Raw genomic sequence first — 17,549 nt, 5'->3', positions numbered from 1 at the left:
GATCCGTCCTTTTACGTTACTGTTAGAGGCTTAAGTCCAAAGCTGATATCAGTCATCGTAATTATGGGCAAGTACGATGTCTGATCTCTGAAATGAGTTCCAACTCATCAGAATTCAATGTGAAACCTAGCTCTTAGCATTAACCCGCTGAGTTTTTCGCCTGATCTTCTTAGCGGGTCTCGATTACGTTCCGGTAGTAGAAGCATTCGCGAAGTGCGCATCCTTTAGTTGTCAGTGTGCTTAGTGCGAGTTTTTTAACGTTCTCGATAGCGTTTTTTTTTTTTTTTTTTTTCCTACCTAAGCTGATAGCCCTAGCGGCTATGTCAGCGTAACCCTAACTTTAGTAGGTGAGCTCACGGGGCTCAAACCTGACGATGTTGCTAACACGAACCCTAGCAAGAGCCGTGCTTCGCAGAATCTACCACCGGATCGGAAACGCGACCCACTGAGAAGATCCGGCGAGAAACTCAGTGGGCTGTGTCTGAGAGTTAATTTACTCGTCGAGCCCTTCGTCGCAAGCGACGGGTTCGACGAGAACGGTGACCGGTGCTTGAAGTACCTAAAAGCACCGTTAGTGGATCGGGAGGATCCGAGATGACGTGTTTTGGGCGACGTCGACTGCTTTCCATTCTGTCCGCAGGATCGGGAATGTAGTTACCGGCGGCCAAGATGAGAGGGTTCTCGTGTCGTGCCGCTTTATCGAAGTGGCGCATGGACGCCGACTGTATATACTTACTGATGGACTCTAAGTCCAGGTCGTCATGGAGGTCGACGTTCCTGACGAACCACGGGGCTCCGACGGCTATCCTGCAAAAACGGGATTGAATGATTTGGAAGGATTTTAAGTGTATGCGGGCCGCGTGAGCGAACACTACACTTGCATAGGTCATGACGGGGCGTATGCAAGTTTTGTAGAGTGTCACCTTATTTCTAAGGGACATTTTACTTCGCCTACATATCATCGGGTAGAGACGTCCTAGAATGAAGGCGGCACGGTCGCGTACCGTCTTGATGTGGGGGCGGAATGTCATCCTACTGTCGAGGGTGACGCCTAAATATTTGACCTTCGGGGCCCACGGTATGGGCTGGTCGAACATCGTGATTGGGCGAACGGCGGGGGCGGAGGTATTGACGCGCCTAGTCGGGAGGGGGATGCTCAGCGTGGTATTCGGAGGGCGACCCCTTTTGAAGAGCACCGCTGTGCTTTTCGTGGGGTTGATGTCGATGCGCCACTTCCGGAACCACTGTCCCATGGTGGTAGCTGCGGTCTGAAGTCGTCGATGAAGCAACGCCTTCTTCCTACACGAGTAGTAGATGGCGGTGTCATCGGCGAAGAGCGCCAGATGGGTCTCCGGAGACCGGGGTATATCATTGATATACAAACTAAATAGTAACGGGGAGAGGGCGGAGCCTTGCGGGACTCCGGCTGTGACGTGACGGGGGCGGGAACGCGTTCCCTCGACTCGATATCGGAACGAACGGTTCGACAAGTAGTCTCGTATGATGAGCACGAGTCTGTCTGGCACTCCCATGTTATACAGTTTGTATATCAAACCGTTGTGCCAGACTTTGTCGAACGCCTTCGCTATATCGAAGAAGAGGGCTCCTGTCGGAATGGGTTTCCGCCTGTTCAGCCCTAGTAAGATGTGCTCCGTGAGGCGGTGCACTTGATGGACGCACGAGTGTCTGGCGCGGAATCCAAACTGCTCGTCTATCAGAATTTTGTTCGCGGATACGAAGTCCCAGAGGCGTTTACGAAGGAGCCGTTCGTATAGTTTGCCTATCGCCGGGAGGAGACTGATGGGGCGGTAACTCGCGGTTTCGTTCTTCGGTTTGCCCGGCTTGTGTATGCCGATAACGTCCGCTTCTTTCCACGCCGCGGGAAAGATGCAGTTCGTCATAGCAGCATTTAGTATGGTGGCCAACATCGTTATCAGTTGGGCTGGTAACAATTTAAGCGCGCGGTTGCGGATGCCGTCGGAGCCGGGAGCTTTCCGTGGTTGTAGGCTATCGATCGCCTCCTTAACCTCGGAAGTGGTAATGGGGGTAACGCGTCCGAGGGCGGCAGGGAAGCTCTGCGCTCGACCTCCCTGTCGACGAACTCGGTGTGTTCGGGGTCCGCGTGTTGAGTGCTGGTGGTGCACTGCTCTTGCTGTGCATCGGCCAGCAACTCTGCCTTGTCATCGTCATCGTAAGCCGGTGATTGGCCTGAGGGGCGTACGAGAGGCGGCATAGTGGCTATAGTTTCGGACTTGAGGGTCCTAGCTAGTTGCCAGTATGCTTGGTGAGTGGGCGCGAGCTCTTCTAAATGACTATCCCAGTTTTCGTTTCGGGCGTCGCTTAAGCGGGATTTGACCTCCAGCTGTAAGCGACGCATCCGAGTCCGGTTTGAATCCGTGGGATATCGATCGTAGGCCCGGATTGCCGCGTTTCTAACTCTTACGAGGTCCCTAAGATCGGGGGAAAGTCTGATGCGGTGGAAGCAGTCCTCCACATCGACTTGCTTTGAAGATCTTATGATCGCCGTCGAGACGTGATCAGTGAAGATGTTTATGGATTCGACGGTATCCTCGGGGGATGGAGTTGAATCCGGGCCGCAAGGGAGGATTGGTGGAGCGGTGTCAGCTAAGCACGTGCCCAGCTTCTTCCAATCTACCATGGTCCTCGTATCTGGTTCGCGGTTGAGTGGGCGACCGAGCTGCATGACGACAGGTCGGTGGTCTGAGTCGAGTTCTGACATTGCCTCGATGGAGCGTAAGCGCAGAGTTACGTTCCTCAGCAGTGCCAGATCTATTGTGCTCGGACGACGCGCGGCGTTGTACGGATAGCACGTGGGGGTCGGGGGGTTGAATATTTCGAATGTGAGGTCGTCTATGAACGCGTCGAGACGCCTACCGTTCACATTCGTGCGATGGCAGTTCCACCTAGTGTGGTGGCAATTTAGATCGCCTGCCAGGATGACCGCGTCCCCCATACCGAGCAGTGTCTCGAGGTCACTGCTCAGGAGGGGTTTGTCAGGGGGGAGATAAACGGATGCGATGACGATCGGCTGGTGTCCCGTCAGCGCGATGCGGCACACTGACGCCTCGATATGTAAGAGCGAGGGAGTATCGAGAGGGACGCAGTGCAGGGCCCTCCTATAGTAAATGACAGTCCCGCCCTTGCGGGTGGAGAGTCTGTCATTCCTAACCATGACGTAATTCGCGACTTTGGGGTCGCGACGCGAGGGCTTTAGGAAGGTCTCCTGCACCAGAAGGATGTCGATGAGATTGTCGCGGAGAAACTCATATACTTGCTGGCGCGCGAGTCCGTTAGCATTATAAAATGCTAACTTTAAGGAACGCGGTTTTTCCCTACCGTTGTTGGCCATTGATTACCGGTAATCAAACCAGCTTACGCTGGACGGACTCGATGACGTCTATGTATTCGAACGTCGCGTATAGGCGGTCTTCGGCCGTGACCGCTCTGCGCATGGCGTCGGCGAATGAACGCATGCGGTCGATGTTAATCGCGGCGATGTAGTCGCGAATAATCGAAAAGTCGTTTGAGTGCGCGGGGCCGGGGCGAGGCGCGGGACCGGGCGCGGGGGCGGGGCGCGGCGCGAGCAGGGGCTGGGGTGCCGGTGGTTTCCCTGCCAGCGTGAGCGGCAGCGGTTTTGCCCACGCGGAGACGGTGGGCACCGGTGCCGGCACGAAGGCAGGTTTCGGCGCGCGGGGCGCCGAAGTCTTTGGGCCGACGGTTTTTGGTGGCGCGTTGGCCAGACGCTTTCGCGGGGCCTTGGGGCATCCGCGGTAGTTGGCTGTGTGGCCCTGCTTCTGGCAGAGCACACAGCTCGGCGGTTCGGTCGCGGTTTCCTTGACCCGCGAGCAGTCGGCTGTCACGTGGTCACCGTGGCACTTTACGCACCGCGGACGCGCGTGGCAATTGCGCGCGGAATGGCCGTAAAGCTGGCAGCGGTGGCACTGCCCGGGAGTGCCTTTTTTATATGGGGCCTCGACGGTGACCCCGGATAAGCCGCAAACGGTGCGGAGACTTGAGGCAATCCGTTTGCCTTCCGGAGTTGGTTCTAGCGCGACGAGAACCATATTGAATGGGAACCTATCTCGGCCGCTGTGCATTCGGTGCACGCTTATAATCGGGTACGCCTGCCCGATGAGGTCCTCCTTGACTAGCTCGACGTCGAGCTCCTTCGGTACTCCACGTATTACTACGCGGAGCTCGCGATCCTCCTGGAGCGCATAAGTGTGGAAGCTTATGCGCTCCTTACGGAGGTGGGCTGTCAGCGCCCTGTGATCGTCCGGTGAGGCCGTCTTAATTTGTATGCCGTGCGCGATGTTACGCGCATGGACGACGTTGACGTTAAGTGCCTTACAGGCACGGGATACGCGATCCCACGCGGTCTTTTCTTGTAAAATTACCGGCGGCGGCGCGAGAATTTTGCGGACAGACGCGGGTTGGGGTCGCGGCGACGGGGTTGCGCGGCGAGGGGAGTCGGGTGAGACCACGACTTTAGGCCGCGACGCGTTCGCGGCCTTGGGTTGTTTCGGCGCCGCGGACGGTTCCACGGCGCGGGCGCGTTTCTTACCGCGCGTGACGGTTTTGAACCCATCGGAGGTTCCGGGTTCGGGGCTGGCGGCCGACTCGAACTCCATCTCCGACTCGGAGTCGGAGCCGGAGCTCGATGCCGCGCATGACGCGATCGACGCGGGCGCGGGGGTGGGGGGGACATCGGCGAGTCGGGAATAGTCGCGGCGGCGGCGATCGGTGCGTGGGACGCTTTTAGGCTGGCCTTATAGGCCCGGAACTTCGACACTATGTCCGGGCAGAACTCCCGGACAAATTTCGCGAACATCGCGGGGTCGTCTTCGTCACACATCGTAGTTTTGCCCGGGGGGGGCGTCCCCGGGACTTAAGGCACACTCGCCGAAAGGCGAGTCCCCTGAGTAGGAGTTATACCCCCTGCGCTTTACCAGCTACAAGGGGGGGAGTGCCTATGCCGTGAGAACGGCAGTCAGCTGGGATTGGGGTGGAAGTTTGGGAAGGTGGGGCCCCACTGGGTTGTGAGTGCCACAACAAGCGGTGATCGCAGTGGGGGTTCAGTCTTTAAAAAGACTGTTTTGCTCGCCGAATAATATAAATAAATTTAATAATATGGTATGAGTGAAACGATAGTGAGGTTGTCGTTTCGAATGCACAATCAACAAGTTCGAATTGTTTTTACGATCCAAGGTCGCGACGCCAGCGACAGTGCGTCAAGAATTCACAACAATGCCGCGATCGGTGCGACAACGACAATGCAGTGAAACTCAGGACACAAGATCGCGACGGCAGCGACAATTTTTCGTAAGAACGCGTCCGGACTGTACGGCGATGCAATCGGAACTGCTGCTCGATAGCGTAAAAGTAAGCTCATATTTATTGTATGGAATTGGATCGTTTGCGTATGTTTGCCGCTAGGGGCGCTGTTCCAACTGCATACAAAATTGGCTTAACTTTTACGCTATCGAGAAACTCACACTAAGCACAAAGGTTTTTTTTCATGATTGAAGAGTTACTGGTGGCCCGGAGGCCTTTCCAGTTTCAACAGGACAGCAAAGGCTCAGCCAGAAGGGGTGGGATTTGCTAAGCACAAAGGTTTTCTTCGCGGACGCTATGACAGCCGTTAACAAATCCCACCCATCCTGGCGAAGCTAGAAAGGTTTTCGGGGCCATTACAAGTTACGAAACTCATACCAGTAGTGTAGATATGAAGAGTTAAGTATCTGATAAACATTTGCCTCTCAAATATTGAGATACATACGGAATCCGATGACAATATTTTTTATTTATTTTTTATTAACCTTGACAGCACTGCAGTCGTCGAAACCGGAAACATTTTCAATAGTACCTACATTGCTAACAGAACACCTAAATAAATAACACCGATATTGAATTTTTGGAACAAAATTTAAGTGACATTTTTATCATATACAACGATGCACATCGAGACATAATGCTATATATAAAGATCAGTACACATCACAATGAGATATCTCAATCTCAATTCTTCGGATCGCATCATTCGATAAGATTAGATCACTAAATAAATTCACGAGCAACCTTCCTGTTTCTCGAAAATTGGCACTTTATAAAATAACACCAGTGATTTTGATAATTCGATGTCTGATGTCGGCTCCATCTGATTTTATAACGATTGCCCTTGAATATTATTGTCAGTGCAGTTCTCCGCGAAGTAAAAACTGACGTAATCATATTCCGTTTCGTTTATTTCGATATAAATAGATTCAAATATAAAATATTTATTAAAGGTTGGCACTAATTCTCCTAAAGATTTTTAACTTTTACTGTTTATAGGCTTTTTTTTAGGATTGATGTATTACTGGTGGCCCTGAGGCCTTTCCAGTTTCAACAGGACAGGTGTACGAGCAAAGCCTCAAGCAGGAAGGCTGTGAATCTACTACCGGATCGGACCCGCTGAAAAGTTCCAGCGAGAAACTCAGCGGGCTGATGCATGGATTAGGTTGCACGACGAACCCCTTGCCGAGTTCGATGAGTACGGTTACCTGAGTCCCTAAATCGGCTCCTAGGCTAGAGCTGAAGGCGTTTAATGCAAGTGCTATTGATCTGATGAATCCGTAAGGACGTGTCTAGGGCGTCGACAGTGACTGGCTCCTGCGTGATCAGGATTCGGGGAGTAGTCAGCGGCGGCAACGAAAAGGCGATTATCATGACGCATAGCCTTATCGAAGTAAGGTTCCCACGCTGACTTCATGTGTTTTTGGATCGATTCGAGGTCCAGGTCGTCATGTAAGTCGACGTTCCTTACAAACCACGGAGCTCTAACGGCCAACCTGCAAAAACGAGATTGTAGGGATTGGAGGATGTCTATGTGTGTGCCGGCCGCGTGAGCGAACACCACACTCGCGTAAGTCATGACGGGGCCTTATGCAAATTTTGTAAACAGTCACCTTGTTTCGAAGGGACATTTTACTCCGCTTATAGATCACGGGGTAGAGTCCGCCGAGGATAAACGCGGCGCGGTCGCGAACTGATGTTATATGCGGACGGAATGTCATGATGCGTCCAGGGTGACTCCCAGGTGCTTGACCTTCCTGGCCCTGGTTGGTCAGTTACTACTGTATACGATTTGAGAGTACGAGAAAAGCGGTAGTAAGACCGTTGGGAGGGCGCGAGTCCTTCTAAGAAATCAGACCATCTAGCATCTCGGACTTCGGCGATGCGAGTTTTTACGCCCCTTTTTTTTTTTTTTTTTTATTGCTTAGATCTGTGGACGAGCTCACAGCCCACCTGGTGTTAAGTGGTTACTGGAGCCCATAGACATCTACAACGTTGTAGGGCACTCATTCTATTATATTATTATTATATATTATATTCGTAAACGATTTTCCTCGGTACCTATCGCAGGCCCGGATCGAGGCGTTCTTGCCTCGATGGTGGATCAGATTTAGCCAGGCCCAGATGATGCCCAACGTGTGCCAATCGACCACAGCTCTCGAGACGGGAACGGAATCGGGGGTGTGACCGAGTTTCAACGTAACGACGGGACGGCGGTCTGAGTCTAACCCTGAAACTACTTCGATTGCATGTATGCGCAGAGTTACGATGTTTAGCAATGCTATGTTGAGTATATCTGGGATTTATGTGCTGCAAAGGTTCGGAAAGAATTTATGCGTTCTGTTTTGAAGGACGAGATCGTCTTTATAAATACATTGAAGACTTGTCATGTCTTGTTCATGTCCAGATGTGGCGGCACGTGATTTTGGTATAAAATTAAATCATATAAAAATGAATTCAAATAAATCGATTTGGACAAAAATGCCCAAATGTATGTACTAGCTACTGGCATAAAAAAACTCATAATCGATTAAGAATTAAAAAAAACAGTCGAAATCTAGCATCTTTTGAAATACATTTAGAAACTCTATTCAAAATCTTTAATTTTAGTTAATCCAAATTATGAAAATTCCGTTTATATTCAGTTTATATTATTATAGATAACATTGTAAATCTTGTAAACAGTTATCGGCGAGGCCATGGCCATCGCGATCCAAATTAGAGGTTAAGTTCATGTGACAAGTAAACGATATGTGATAAATAAATACATCTAATAATGATTGTGGCTAATTAAAGAATGACCTCTACTCTCTACCCTTCAAACTGGAAATACTTAGTTAATTAATTAATTTTAATTCTAAATAAACTTAATTAATTCGCTTGTCATTAATTCGAATTCACAAAAATGAAATTTCCCAAATAGGTATTTGTCCAAATGTTCATCGCAGACTCTCGTGCTTCAAGACACTTGACCTTCATTGAACGAATGTCGTAACTTATTTTATTTTATTTATTCGAGATACTTGCGTTCTTCACGTATATAACATGTACATATACATAATACACACATACACATGTGTACTGAAAATCACGACAACAACAGAATGATCAATTAAATTTTATTATTCAGTTTTTATCTAAGAGTTCATAAACGTAAATATACTTCCAGGAATTTCGACGTTTTAACTTAAGACTTGAGGAAAAGAGTGGGAATTATTCGAATCCGAACTTTCATCTTATTTATCTCATCTTAATTTATGTATTTTTTTCTGTCCGTGTATTTTTTTTTAGTAAACCCGCGTAAACGGCTGGACCTATTTTAATGATTTTTTTTTATTTGCGCTTCAGTGGGTTCGAGAATGTTTTAGATTTACAAATGTATATTGCAATAACTTTTTATTACTACTACTAAGATTAGATTTGCGCAAAAGAAATCTTTATTCGCGAATTTAGGAATTGGGTTGCATTTTTTTAGTCGGCGAATAGTGCAAACGCAAATACCTAAATTAAGCGCGAATAAGGAGCTTTTACTTTAAGAAATATTAGTAAGCAGTAGCTACCTATTCGAATTGAGCTATTCACGTCATAAATTTAAAGTTAAACTGACAGAAAAGGCCGTAAAATTCCAATACCAATTTTAGTAGTAGTTAAGATTTCTTTCAATTACTTACCTGTAGTTTCAATTTGTGAAATTCAATGGGTATTATATACATGATTGGTAGTTCAGTGACCAATACTTTAGGGTGAGAGCGCTTGAGACATCCCTCGTCCACGTCCCATCGAGCGCCCTCCAAGTAAAGACCACGCACGTAGCATCCCTGAAATGGACACGCAGTTCGTAGGATTGGGAGCCACAAACAAGATAAGTTAGTGAATAACATCGACTAAACATTCCAGTTATAACGTATAGACACCATCTCTGAAGCAGAGGCGGTAATATCGGATACCTTTTTCTATTGCTTAGATTATTTATTTATTGTTATGATTATCTACGAACTAACAGCCAGCCTGGCGCTAAGTGGTTATCGGAGTCCATAAATATTAACAACGTAAATGCAGCCACCCATCTTGAGACACGAGTTTTAAGGCTACGGTTTTTGTTTAGAAGACAACAGCTTATCCACACTTTACTATCAATGTGGAAGGCTTTAGAGGAAGAGGTAGACCTAAGAAGAAATGGATAGATTGCGTGAAAGACGATACATGTAATAGGGGAGTGAGTGAAGAAATGGTATATGATAGAGGAGTATGGAAGGAGACAACCCCAAGTGACTGGGAGAAGGACAAGAAGAAAATAATTCACAAGAATGCGTTTAAAAACAATTTCAGATTTAGATTACTTTCAATGGGAACTTCTGATCGGTAATAGTGTTAGGTGGGTATTTATATTCTGAAATTAGTTGGATTCAATTTTATTAAAATAGAATATTAAGTATATAGCAACTTACGGTGACAGGTCGTTCTTCAATTTCATCGGCCGATACCCAGCTGGTGACCTTCGTGAACTGTGTAGAGCGGTCCAGGGGCCACGTGTACAGGCGACAAGCAATCTGGACGTGCGCGATCAGGTACGATTCCGGAATGTGCAGACCAGAGAGCCAAATGACTACTGGTTCTTCCACTGTTGCCTTTGGTAGAAATAAAAAAAATTTAAAATACTTGTGGTCTAACGGAATTACATAGTTAATACACACGGTACCGTATATAAACGGTTTCTTAAACCGCGTGAACTATGGTTTTTTTTAAAATGTGACCAGCTTTAACAGTGTAAGCGTGCGAAAGAATTTATTTGACGTACACCACCATAGTTCAACCATTCTGTCCTCAATATTTACAACTGCTTGTCTTAGAAGAGGTAAGCAGAAGAACAGGGAGACAGCGACTTTTTATATACCTACTATTTAGAGAGAAACGTTCAGTGATTGACATATTAATAATTAAAATGGCTATAAACTCTAATGTCTATGTAAAAAAAGTGCAATATAATTAAAGTTAAAACAGAATAGTTAACTCATGTAAAAAATAATCAAAAAGTAATATTTTTTTTATCATGAACCTATCCTACATTCCTATATCCTACACTAATATAGTTTCACAGCCCACTGAGTTTCTGGCCGGATCTTCTCAGTGGGTCGCGTTTCCGATCCGGTGGTAGATTCTGCGAAGAACTGCTCTTGCTAGGGTCAGTGTTAGCAAAACTTCCGGTTTGAGCCGCGAGAGTTCACCTACACGTTAGGGCGAAGCTGAAATAGCCTCTCAAGGCTATCAGCACAGGTAGGGAGGGAAAAAAAATACAGTTAACAATAAGACGTGGATATTTCGTGTACATACCCAATCGGTATATTGTTTGGTTCTGGCTATGAAATGGTCCATCCAACCCCCCAGTCCCTTGCAAGTGGCCGGGGCTAGAGCCCGCCACACTTGAGGCAGTTGACCGTTGAAGAGGCTGTACGAGACATTATCCAGCACCGCATCCATTCCTATCTCACCAGCCAGCGCCTTGCGGAGCAGCGAGAGAGTGCTACCCATACGACTGATTAGCCGGTTGAATCTATCAACACACATACATATATTAATGACGTTTAGTTTTTTTCTTTCTTTTGAAAACCTAAATTTTGTTTATAAAATGCGATCCATAGAACCCAAAAAATAAAAACGGATGATGTAAAAGAAACACCAAAAAAAAGAAAATGCCCCCGTGGCATTTTGCAGTGGATACACCACTGGGCATATAAACCAAGGAGGGTTGACGTCAGGTAGGCAGTCGGCCGTCAAGGATCTGTCCTATGCAGCATGAAAAGAGGACATTCTGCAATGACCCCTTGAGATATAGACGTATAAAGTAATTTAAAATTGAATGGATCATCATTAGTTTATTGCTTACACGGGTGAACGAACTCACGGTTCATCTGGTGATAACCTTACCCGTTACATTTTATAATCTTTGTTAAGATATAAATTTGGAATGTTAGTTAGGGCGTCCTAAAAATTATTGAAAAATTATGACGTTAGAGAGGTCTGAATGGAAAAAGAGGACATGCCGCGCCAACTTCATATAGCGGGATAAGGACAAGTTGTGGACACTTTTCAGAACTTTGTTCGGTAATTTGAAACGTGATGATACAGTTTAAGAGTAACCTCTCCAGCTCCTGCAGAAGAACAACGAGTGTAGGAGTGATGTTCATCTCAAACTGTTTCCTAACTCGCCAAATTTCATACAGAGTTGGTAGCTTGCTGAGCACGTCCACTGCGATGTTGTCGATGAAGTCTTCCCGACTCATGGCCCCCCCGGCCTCACCTGTTATTATTATTAAGCTAATATGTGATCAATATAACAATAATAATAATAATAGGATAAATAAATAATAATAATGTATAATGAAAGGAGCAGTAGATGTTAACTTATTGATTGTCAAGAGCTCCGTCAAGAATTCCGTCGCCCAGCTTGAGTTGAATTTTATAACGGCAATTCCACACTTCCGTGGAAATAGGCAGGTTGATTTACGCATTTAATGTTATACTATTTTAGATACATATTTGATACTCAATTAGTTATGTTCATAGACATACATTACTTAGTCACTCAATTTCACTTGAGATCAAAGTCCGGATCCTAATTTAGGGTTGTGCGTACCCTTAAGATAGACCATACCATCGTTTTAATTGTATCAGGAATCGACAATATCATTGTCTTCGTTTTAGGCTATGTTTTTTGTATGTCCGATACGGGTTGAAGAGTACAAACACGTATTACACGTGCAATATCTATCTAACACAGTTATTACTCATTTAATAAGTTATAACTCAAAGATATTGACACACAACAATAACGTGCACAACTAAGTTCCTCATATTTGTGTGTTCAATTGCGAAAAGTTAAGAACTTACCATTTGTCCTGACTAGCCGTTGAATTTAATAATTAATAGGTATATTAATAGACGAAAACAGACTAAACATAAAACAGACTAAACAGATTAACAGACTAAAACGCACGTGTGGTTTTACATGCGCTAAAACAAATATTATTTTGTCAAAGAAAGCTGTAAAGTTATTAAAAATTCTGCTATTTATGTAATTATTACAACATTATATACTAGTAAAAAAATAGCAGTATTCTAATTTTATTTTTACATTTACGTTAGGCAAGTATTTAAATTGAAACAACTCAAATGGATGCTGTAGGTATACAGACAGAAATTCGCTATTTTTTTTATTACTTCAGCAAAAACACTACTCACCGTCCAATTTTGTGACTGATAGCATGAAACACATATTTAAGAGTCATTAATCGATTTTTCCTAAATACGTGCCAGTAAATGATCTTTCAACCACATCGTGACCTCTTCTCTGTAGCGCTTTTCTGGCGCAAATCATTCATACGTTCCGAAGAGTGGATCAGACAAAGCAATAGAGAAGTTACGTTACAAAGCGAGAATTTTACTGGTGGTAGGACCTCTTGTGATTCCGTGCGGGTAGGTCCCACCCCCCTGCCAATTTCTGCCGTGAAGCAGTAGTGCGTTTCGGTTTGAAGGGTGGGGCAGCCGTTGTAACTATACTGAGACCTTAGAACTAATCTCAAGGCGGGTGACGCATTAACGTTGTAGATGTTTATGGGCTCCAGTAACCACTTAACATCAGGTGGGCTGTGAGTTCGTCCACCCATCTAAGCAACAAAAAAATATCGAAATTCCCGCTATGGTATTTACGAGTTCCGGTAGTATTCAGGCTACAAATTGCTGTACTCCTCTTAAGGCTGATAAAAAACTTACTCGTTTGAGGCTGCAATTCAATGAGATGCCCCCACATCTCGCGGACTGCTTGGCTGAAGTAACCGATCTCCGCATTTGGATGCAGACCGAAAACTTCTGGTGTATTAGCGAGCGGAAGTGTGTCGATGAAATCTGCGAAACATTCAACATTTTTTTGTTCGTTTTCCTACCCAAGTTGACGGTCTTGAGAGACAATTTCCCTAACAAGTAGGAGGGCTCACGGGGCTCAAACCTGACGAAGTTACTATACTAACATTAGCCCTAGCAAGAGCAGTGCTTCGCAGACCAGATCGGCAACGCGACTCACTGAGAATATCCGGCGAGAAACTCAGTGGGCTGTGTCTGAGAGTTAATTTACTCGCCGAGCCTTTCGCTGCAAGCGACGGGTTCGACGAGAACGATGACCGGTGCTTGGGTAATTCAAGTGCAGTGCAGTAGTTGGCGCTCATAATTTTTGCGCCGAGGGTCGTGGGCCCGATTTTTTTTTTTTATTGCCTAGATTTTTTATTCCCACATCGGGGAAACATTGTGTGATGAACAGGTTTGTTTGCTCTTTGTTTGGGTGTTTGGGTTTTTTTATGTCTCTGATACACCAGAATCCTCAACTGGTGCCTGACCGTGCGTGATTTGTTCCAAGTTATTATTATTATTTCGTTAACTACACAGCTACTAGTCATTTATTTAAGTTTTTACATTTTATTCTGTACTAGCTGAGTCCCGCGATGCTACCCGCGGTTATTGTTGTCCCGCAGGTAACGCCGCGAGGCGAAGCTATAAAAAGTAGCCTAAGTTACTCCTTATATCATGATCAGAGAAAGTTCCGTCAAAATCGGTCCAGCCGTTCCAGAGACTAGACGGAACAAACAGCCAGACAGACAAAAATTGTAAAAAAATGTTATTTTGGTGTATCTACCGTATATATAATCATATGCATGTAGCAAAAAAGCGGTTATTTCAATATTACAAACAGACACTCCAATTTTATTTATATGTATAAACTAGCGGCCCGCTCCGGCTCCGCTCGGGTCTTTAACAAAAATTTCAACGGTAATTGATGTTGTTTAATTTTTTTTTAAATAAAAGAACACTTATTGCGGCATAACTATAATAGTTAGACATATGCTGTCGCGACACTTTTTGTAAAAAATAATGTGTTCTATAAAGTCGTAGTAAATTAGTTTATTCTATCATCAATAGTTTTCGCAAGGAACGCGATGTAAAGAATATTTTAGGTAATTTTTTTACACCTTGGCTTACATTATTGGAGTTTTAGTAAGGATACCTAATTTTTTATTTTTTATTTATAACCTATGTCACTCGGAAATAATGTAGCTTTCAAACAGTGAAAGATTTTTTTAAATCGGTTCAGTAGTTTCGGAGCCTATTCAATACAAAAAAACAAACAAATCTTTCCTCTTTATAATATTAGTATAGATTAATTATCTGCAGTTAAATACCAATATATTCGTCTCTCTCCCCCTCGGGCGGTATTACGTAGTCGAACGCGTAGTCTTTGTAGAAGTGGAATGGTTGAAACTTATCGAACAGAAACTCTCCCATGTACTCCTCCATGTAGGTCCGGACCACTCGTCTGTCGAAGTCGTCGATCACTCGGCCTCCGTACATCACCTAAACATCTATATTTCAATACGTGAAGCAAAAACTTTGTACCCCTTTTTACTGGTGGTAGGACATCTTGTGAGTCAGCGCGGGTAGGTACCGCCACCCTACCTATTTCTGCCGTGAAGCAGTAATGCGTTTCGGTTTGAAGGGTGGGGCAGCCGTTGTAACTATACTTGAGACCTTAGAACTTATGTCTCAAGGTGGGTGGCGCATTTACGCCGTAGATGTCTATGGGCTCCAGTAACCACGTAATATCAGGTGGGCTGTGAGCTCGTTCAGCCATCTAAGCAATAAAAATAAAAAAACGAATAGTGCGCGGACGGAGGAGCATGAAATTTCCCACACTTATAGAGAATACAGAGAAGGAGTGCAGAATGCAATTTTTTTTTTTAAATTATGCATAGTAAATACATTAAATCAATAAAAAAGAACATTACACACTACTATGTATTTGAGACACACACACACACACACACACACACACACACACCCACACACACACCCACACACCCACCCACACACACACACACACACACCCACACACACACACGCACGTACGCACGCACGCTCGCACGCACGCACGCACGCACACACGCACGCACGCACACACGCACACACGCACACACACGCACGCACACGCACACACACGCACACACGCGCACACACACACACACACACACACACACACACACAGACACACACACACACATATATATACCTACTCTTTAGTTTATTGTTTAAGTCTGTCGTCAAATTGATAATAGATTAATATTGTTTGTCTTTAATATCATTTGCTTATGGTCTACTTTTGGCGAAATTTGTGATTATAGAAGTATAATAGTCTTTGACAATAGAACAAAAATAATATTCAAACTTATAATTTCAATTAAATCATAGTCGAATTTCGACTACTGAGGGACCACTAGCTTGTTTTAAAACCATAATACTTTAAGAATACTACTACTACTGATACTGCGCTGACGCTATGACCCCGTAATATGTCTTGCCCTCCGACAATCAATGCCCCAATTCGTCACGTTGCTGCCCAACACCTTGTCAGTCGGGCACTTGGAGCTTCCGCAGATCTCTTTTCACAGCGTCAGATTAGCGGGATTTTGGGCCTCCCTGCATGCCCTAGCCGCGTGAGCCTCCACGCCTTCTTTTCCCCCGAATATTAGGCTCACTAAATATCTCCTCCACATCTTAGGACGAAAGCATCTTAAGACGAAACGTTGAGTTACGCACCTCCCCAAATAGATACTTCAAAGTTGCCCACGGTATCGGTCCATTAGCCGCCGCACAACGTTCCAAATAACATTGTAGTATTTGCATGCAAACAACAAAGTCACTCTCGCTAAAGTCATACGATATGTTCCAACCTATTTTGTCATATTTCCGACGTTCCTGAAAAATATCTAAAAATGTAGGCGGTCACCCATCCAAGTGCTGACGGTGCACGACATTGTTTTACCGTTTTTTTTCAGCATAGTAGCTTTGGCATTAACAGAATCATGGCATATTTTATTTTAATTTTTTTGCTTAGTTGGGTGGACGAGCTCACAGCCCACCTGGTGTTAAGTGGTAAATGGAGCCCATAGACATCTACGACGTAAGTGCGCCACCCACCTTGAGATATAAGTTCTAAGGTCTCAAGTATAGTTACTGCCGAATACATACTCTGCCAAAGCTATAACCAAACTGTTGGAATATAACAAAAATCGGTTGTCTGTAAAGTCGGCTTACTGACGATAGTTGAATGTGACAACATCATAAGAAAATACTGATGGAATGGTGTCATTTTTCAATTATCGCAATTTTCGTTGCTATAAACAATTGACACTACATTCACATTTCACTGAACATCGTAAGTACTTGACGAAAACATGTAAATGTATTATTGTAAAGCAGCTGTCCACGCGGATGCATCGCTCACTCAAGTAGGAGAGAGACAGATGTCGAACGCTGCCGAAGGCGGAGGCCGATTGTGCCTCTTTGTGGCTCGTTGCGCGCTCTCGCTTGCACTTCAAGCCTTAAATGGAACGCCTCAGAGCGAGGTAACGCCGCATGAGTCATGTTTTTCGTGCGTGCAGCCGGCTCGATCGAATTATAAGACGTTGTCACGTCAAAAATAATGCCATCACTTACTATTATAATTTGAATAAAATATACAAATTCCATAAACAAATATTCACTAACCTGTACAACGGCGTGGAAAAAGGCTAAAACGTAGACAAGTTTCTTGAATTGGGGGTGTGGACACTCCTCGAGAGCCCGCGCGCGCATCTTGAAGTATGTATTCCGAAGGTTCAACTTCAAACCGTTAGGGGGCTCTGTAACAACTTTATAGAAAAACGAGTTTGGCAGTAGCCATCATAGAACACAAGATATTTGAAAGATACCTGAATCTCGCTTACGACATTTTCAAGGTAAGTTCAGAACAACAACGTTTGGACCATCGGCTTAGCCAGCAATCAGACCCGCTCGGTGGAAGATCTCTTTGTCGTTAACTTCCAAACGAGAACAAAAAATCGATAAAAACAATAACATAATTATCGATAACCCATTGGAAGCCTTGCGTATCTGTGAAGGTACTATTATAATCCACTTACGTTATATTATTTACAATCTTGAAAAACTGGTTATTACTGTTAAAAAGTGGAAGGAAGTGGTAAGATCTCCCGTGAGTCCGCACGGGTAGGTACCACCGCCCTGCCTATTTCTGCCATGAAGCAGTATTGCGTTTCGGTTTGAAGGGTGGGGTAGCCGTTGTAACTATACTGAGACCTTAGAACTTACATCTC

At 45.1% G+C, this 17,549-nt stretch overlaps 1 protein-coding gene across 2 annotated transcripts in view; it reads right to left on the bottom strand.

Moving 5' to 3' along the window:
• Nucleotides 1–17,549, bottom strand: part of LOC101747012 (dynein axonemal heavy chain 10) — a 107,790-nt gene that overhangs the window by 2,136 nt on the left and 88,105 nt on the right. For both annotated transcript variants that reach the window (XM_038017669.2, XM_062673927.1), the window contains 8 exons: nucleotides 16,945–17,087; nucleotides 15,994–16,152; nucleotides 14,583–14,754; nucleotides 13,126–13,257; nucleotides 11,494–11,653; nucleotides 10,687–10,906; nucleotides 9,804–9,983; nucleotides 9,027–9,173 (listed from right to left, as the gene is read on the bottom strand). In XM_038017669.2, coding sequence (XP_037873597.1) covers nucleotides 9,027–9,173; nucleotides 9,804–9,983; nucleotides 10,687–10,906; nucleotides 11,494–11,653; nucleotides 13,126–13,257; nucleotides 14,583–14,754; nucleotides 15,994–16,152; nucleotides 16,945–17,087 — 1,313 coding nt within the window. The remainder of the gene's footprint in view (nucleotides 1–9,026; nucleotides 9,174–9,803; nucleotides 9,984–10,686; nucleotides 10,907–11,493; nucleotides 11,654–13,125; nucleotides 13,258–14,582; nucleotides 14,755–15,993; nucleotides 16,153–16,944; nucleotides 17,088–17,549) is intronic.

Source organism: Bombyx mori, chromosome 19, assembly GCF_030269925.1.
Source record: "Bombyx mori chromosome 19, ASM3026992v2".
NCBI lineage: Eukaryota > Metazoa > Arthropoda > Insecta > Lepidoptera > Bombycidae > Bombyx > Bombyx mori.
The sequence above is the reverse complement of the archived record's forward strand: the minus strand, read 5'-3'. Positions and strand labels throughout refer to the sequence as shown.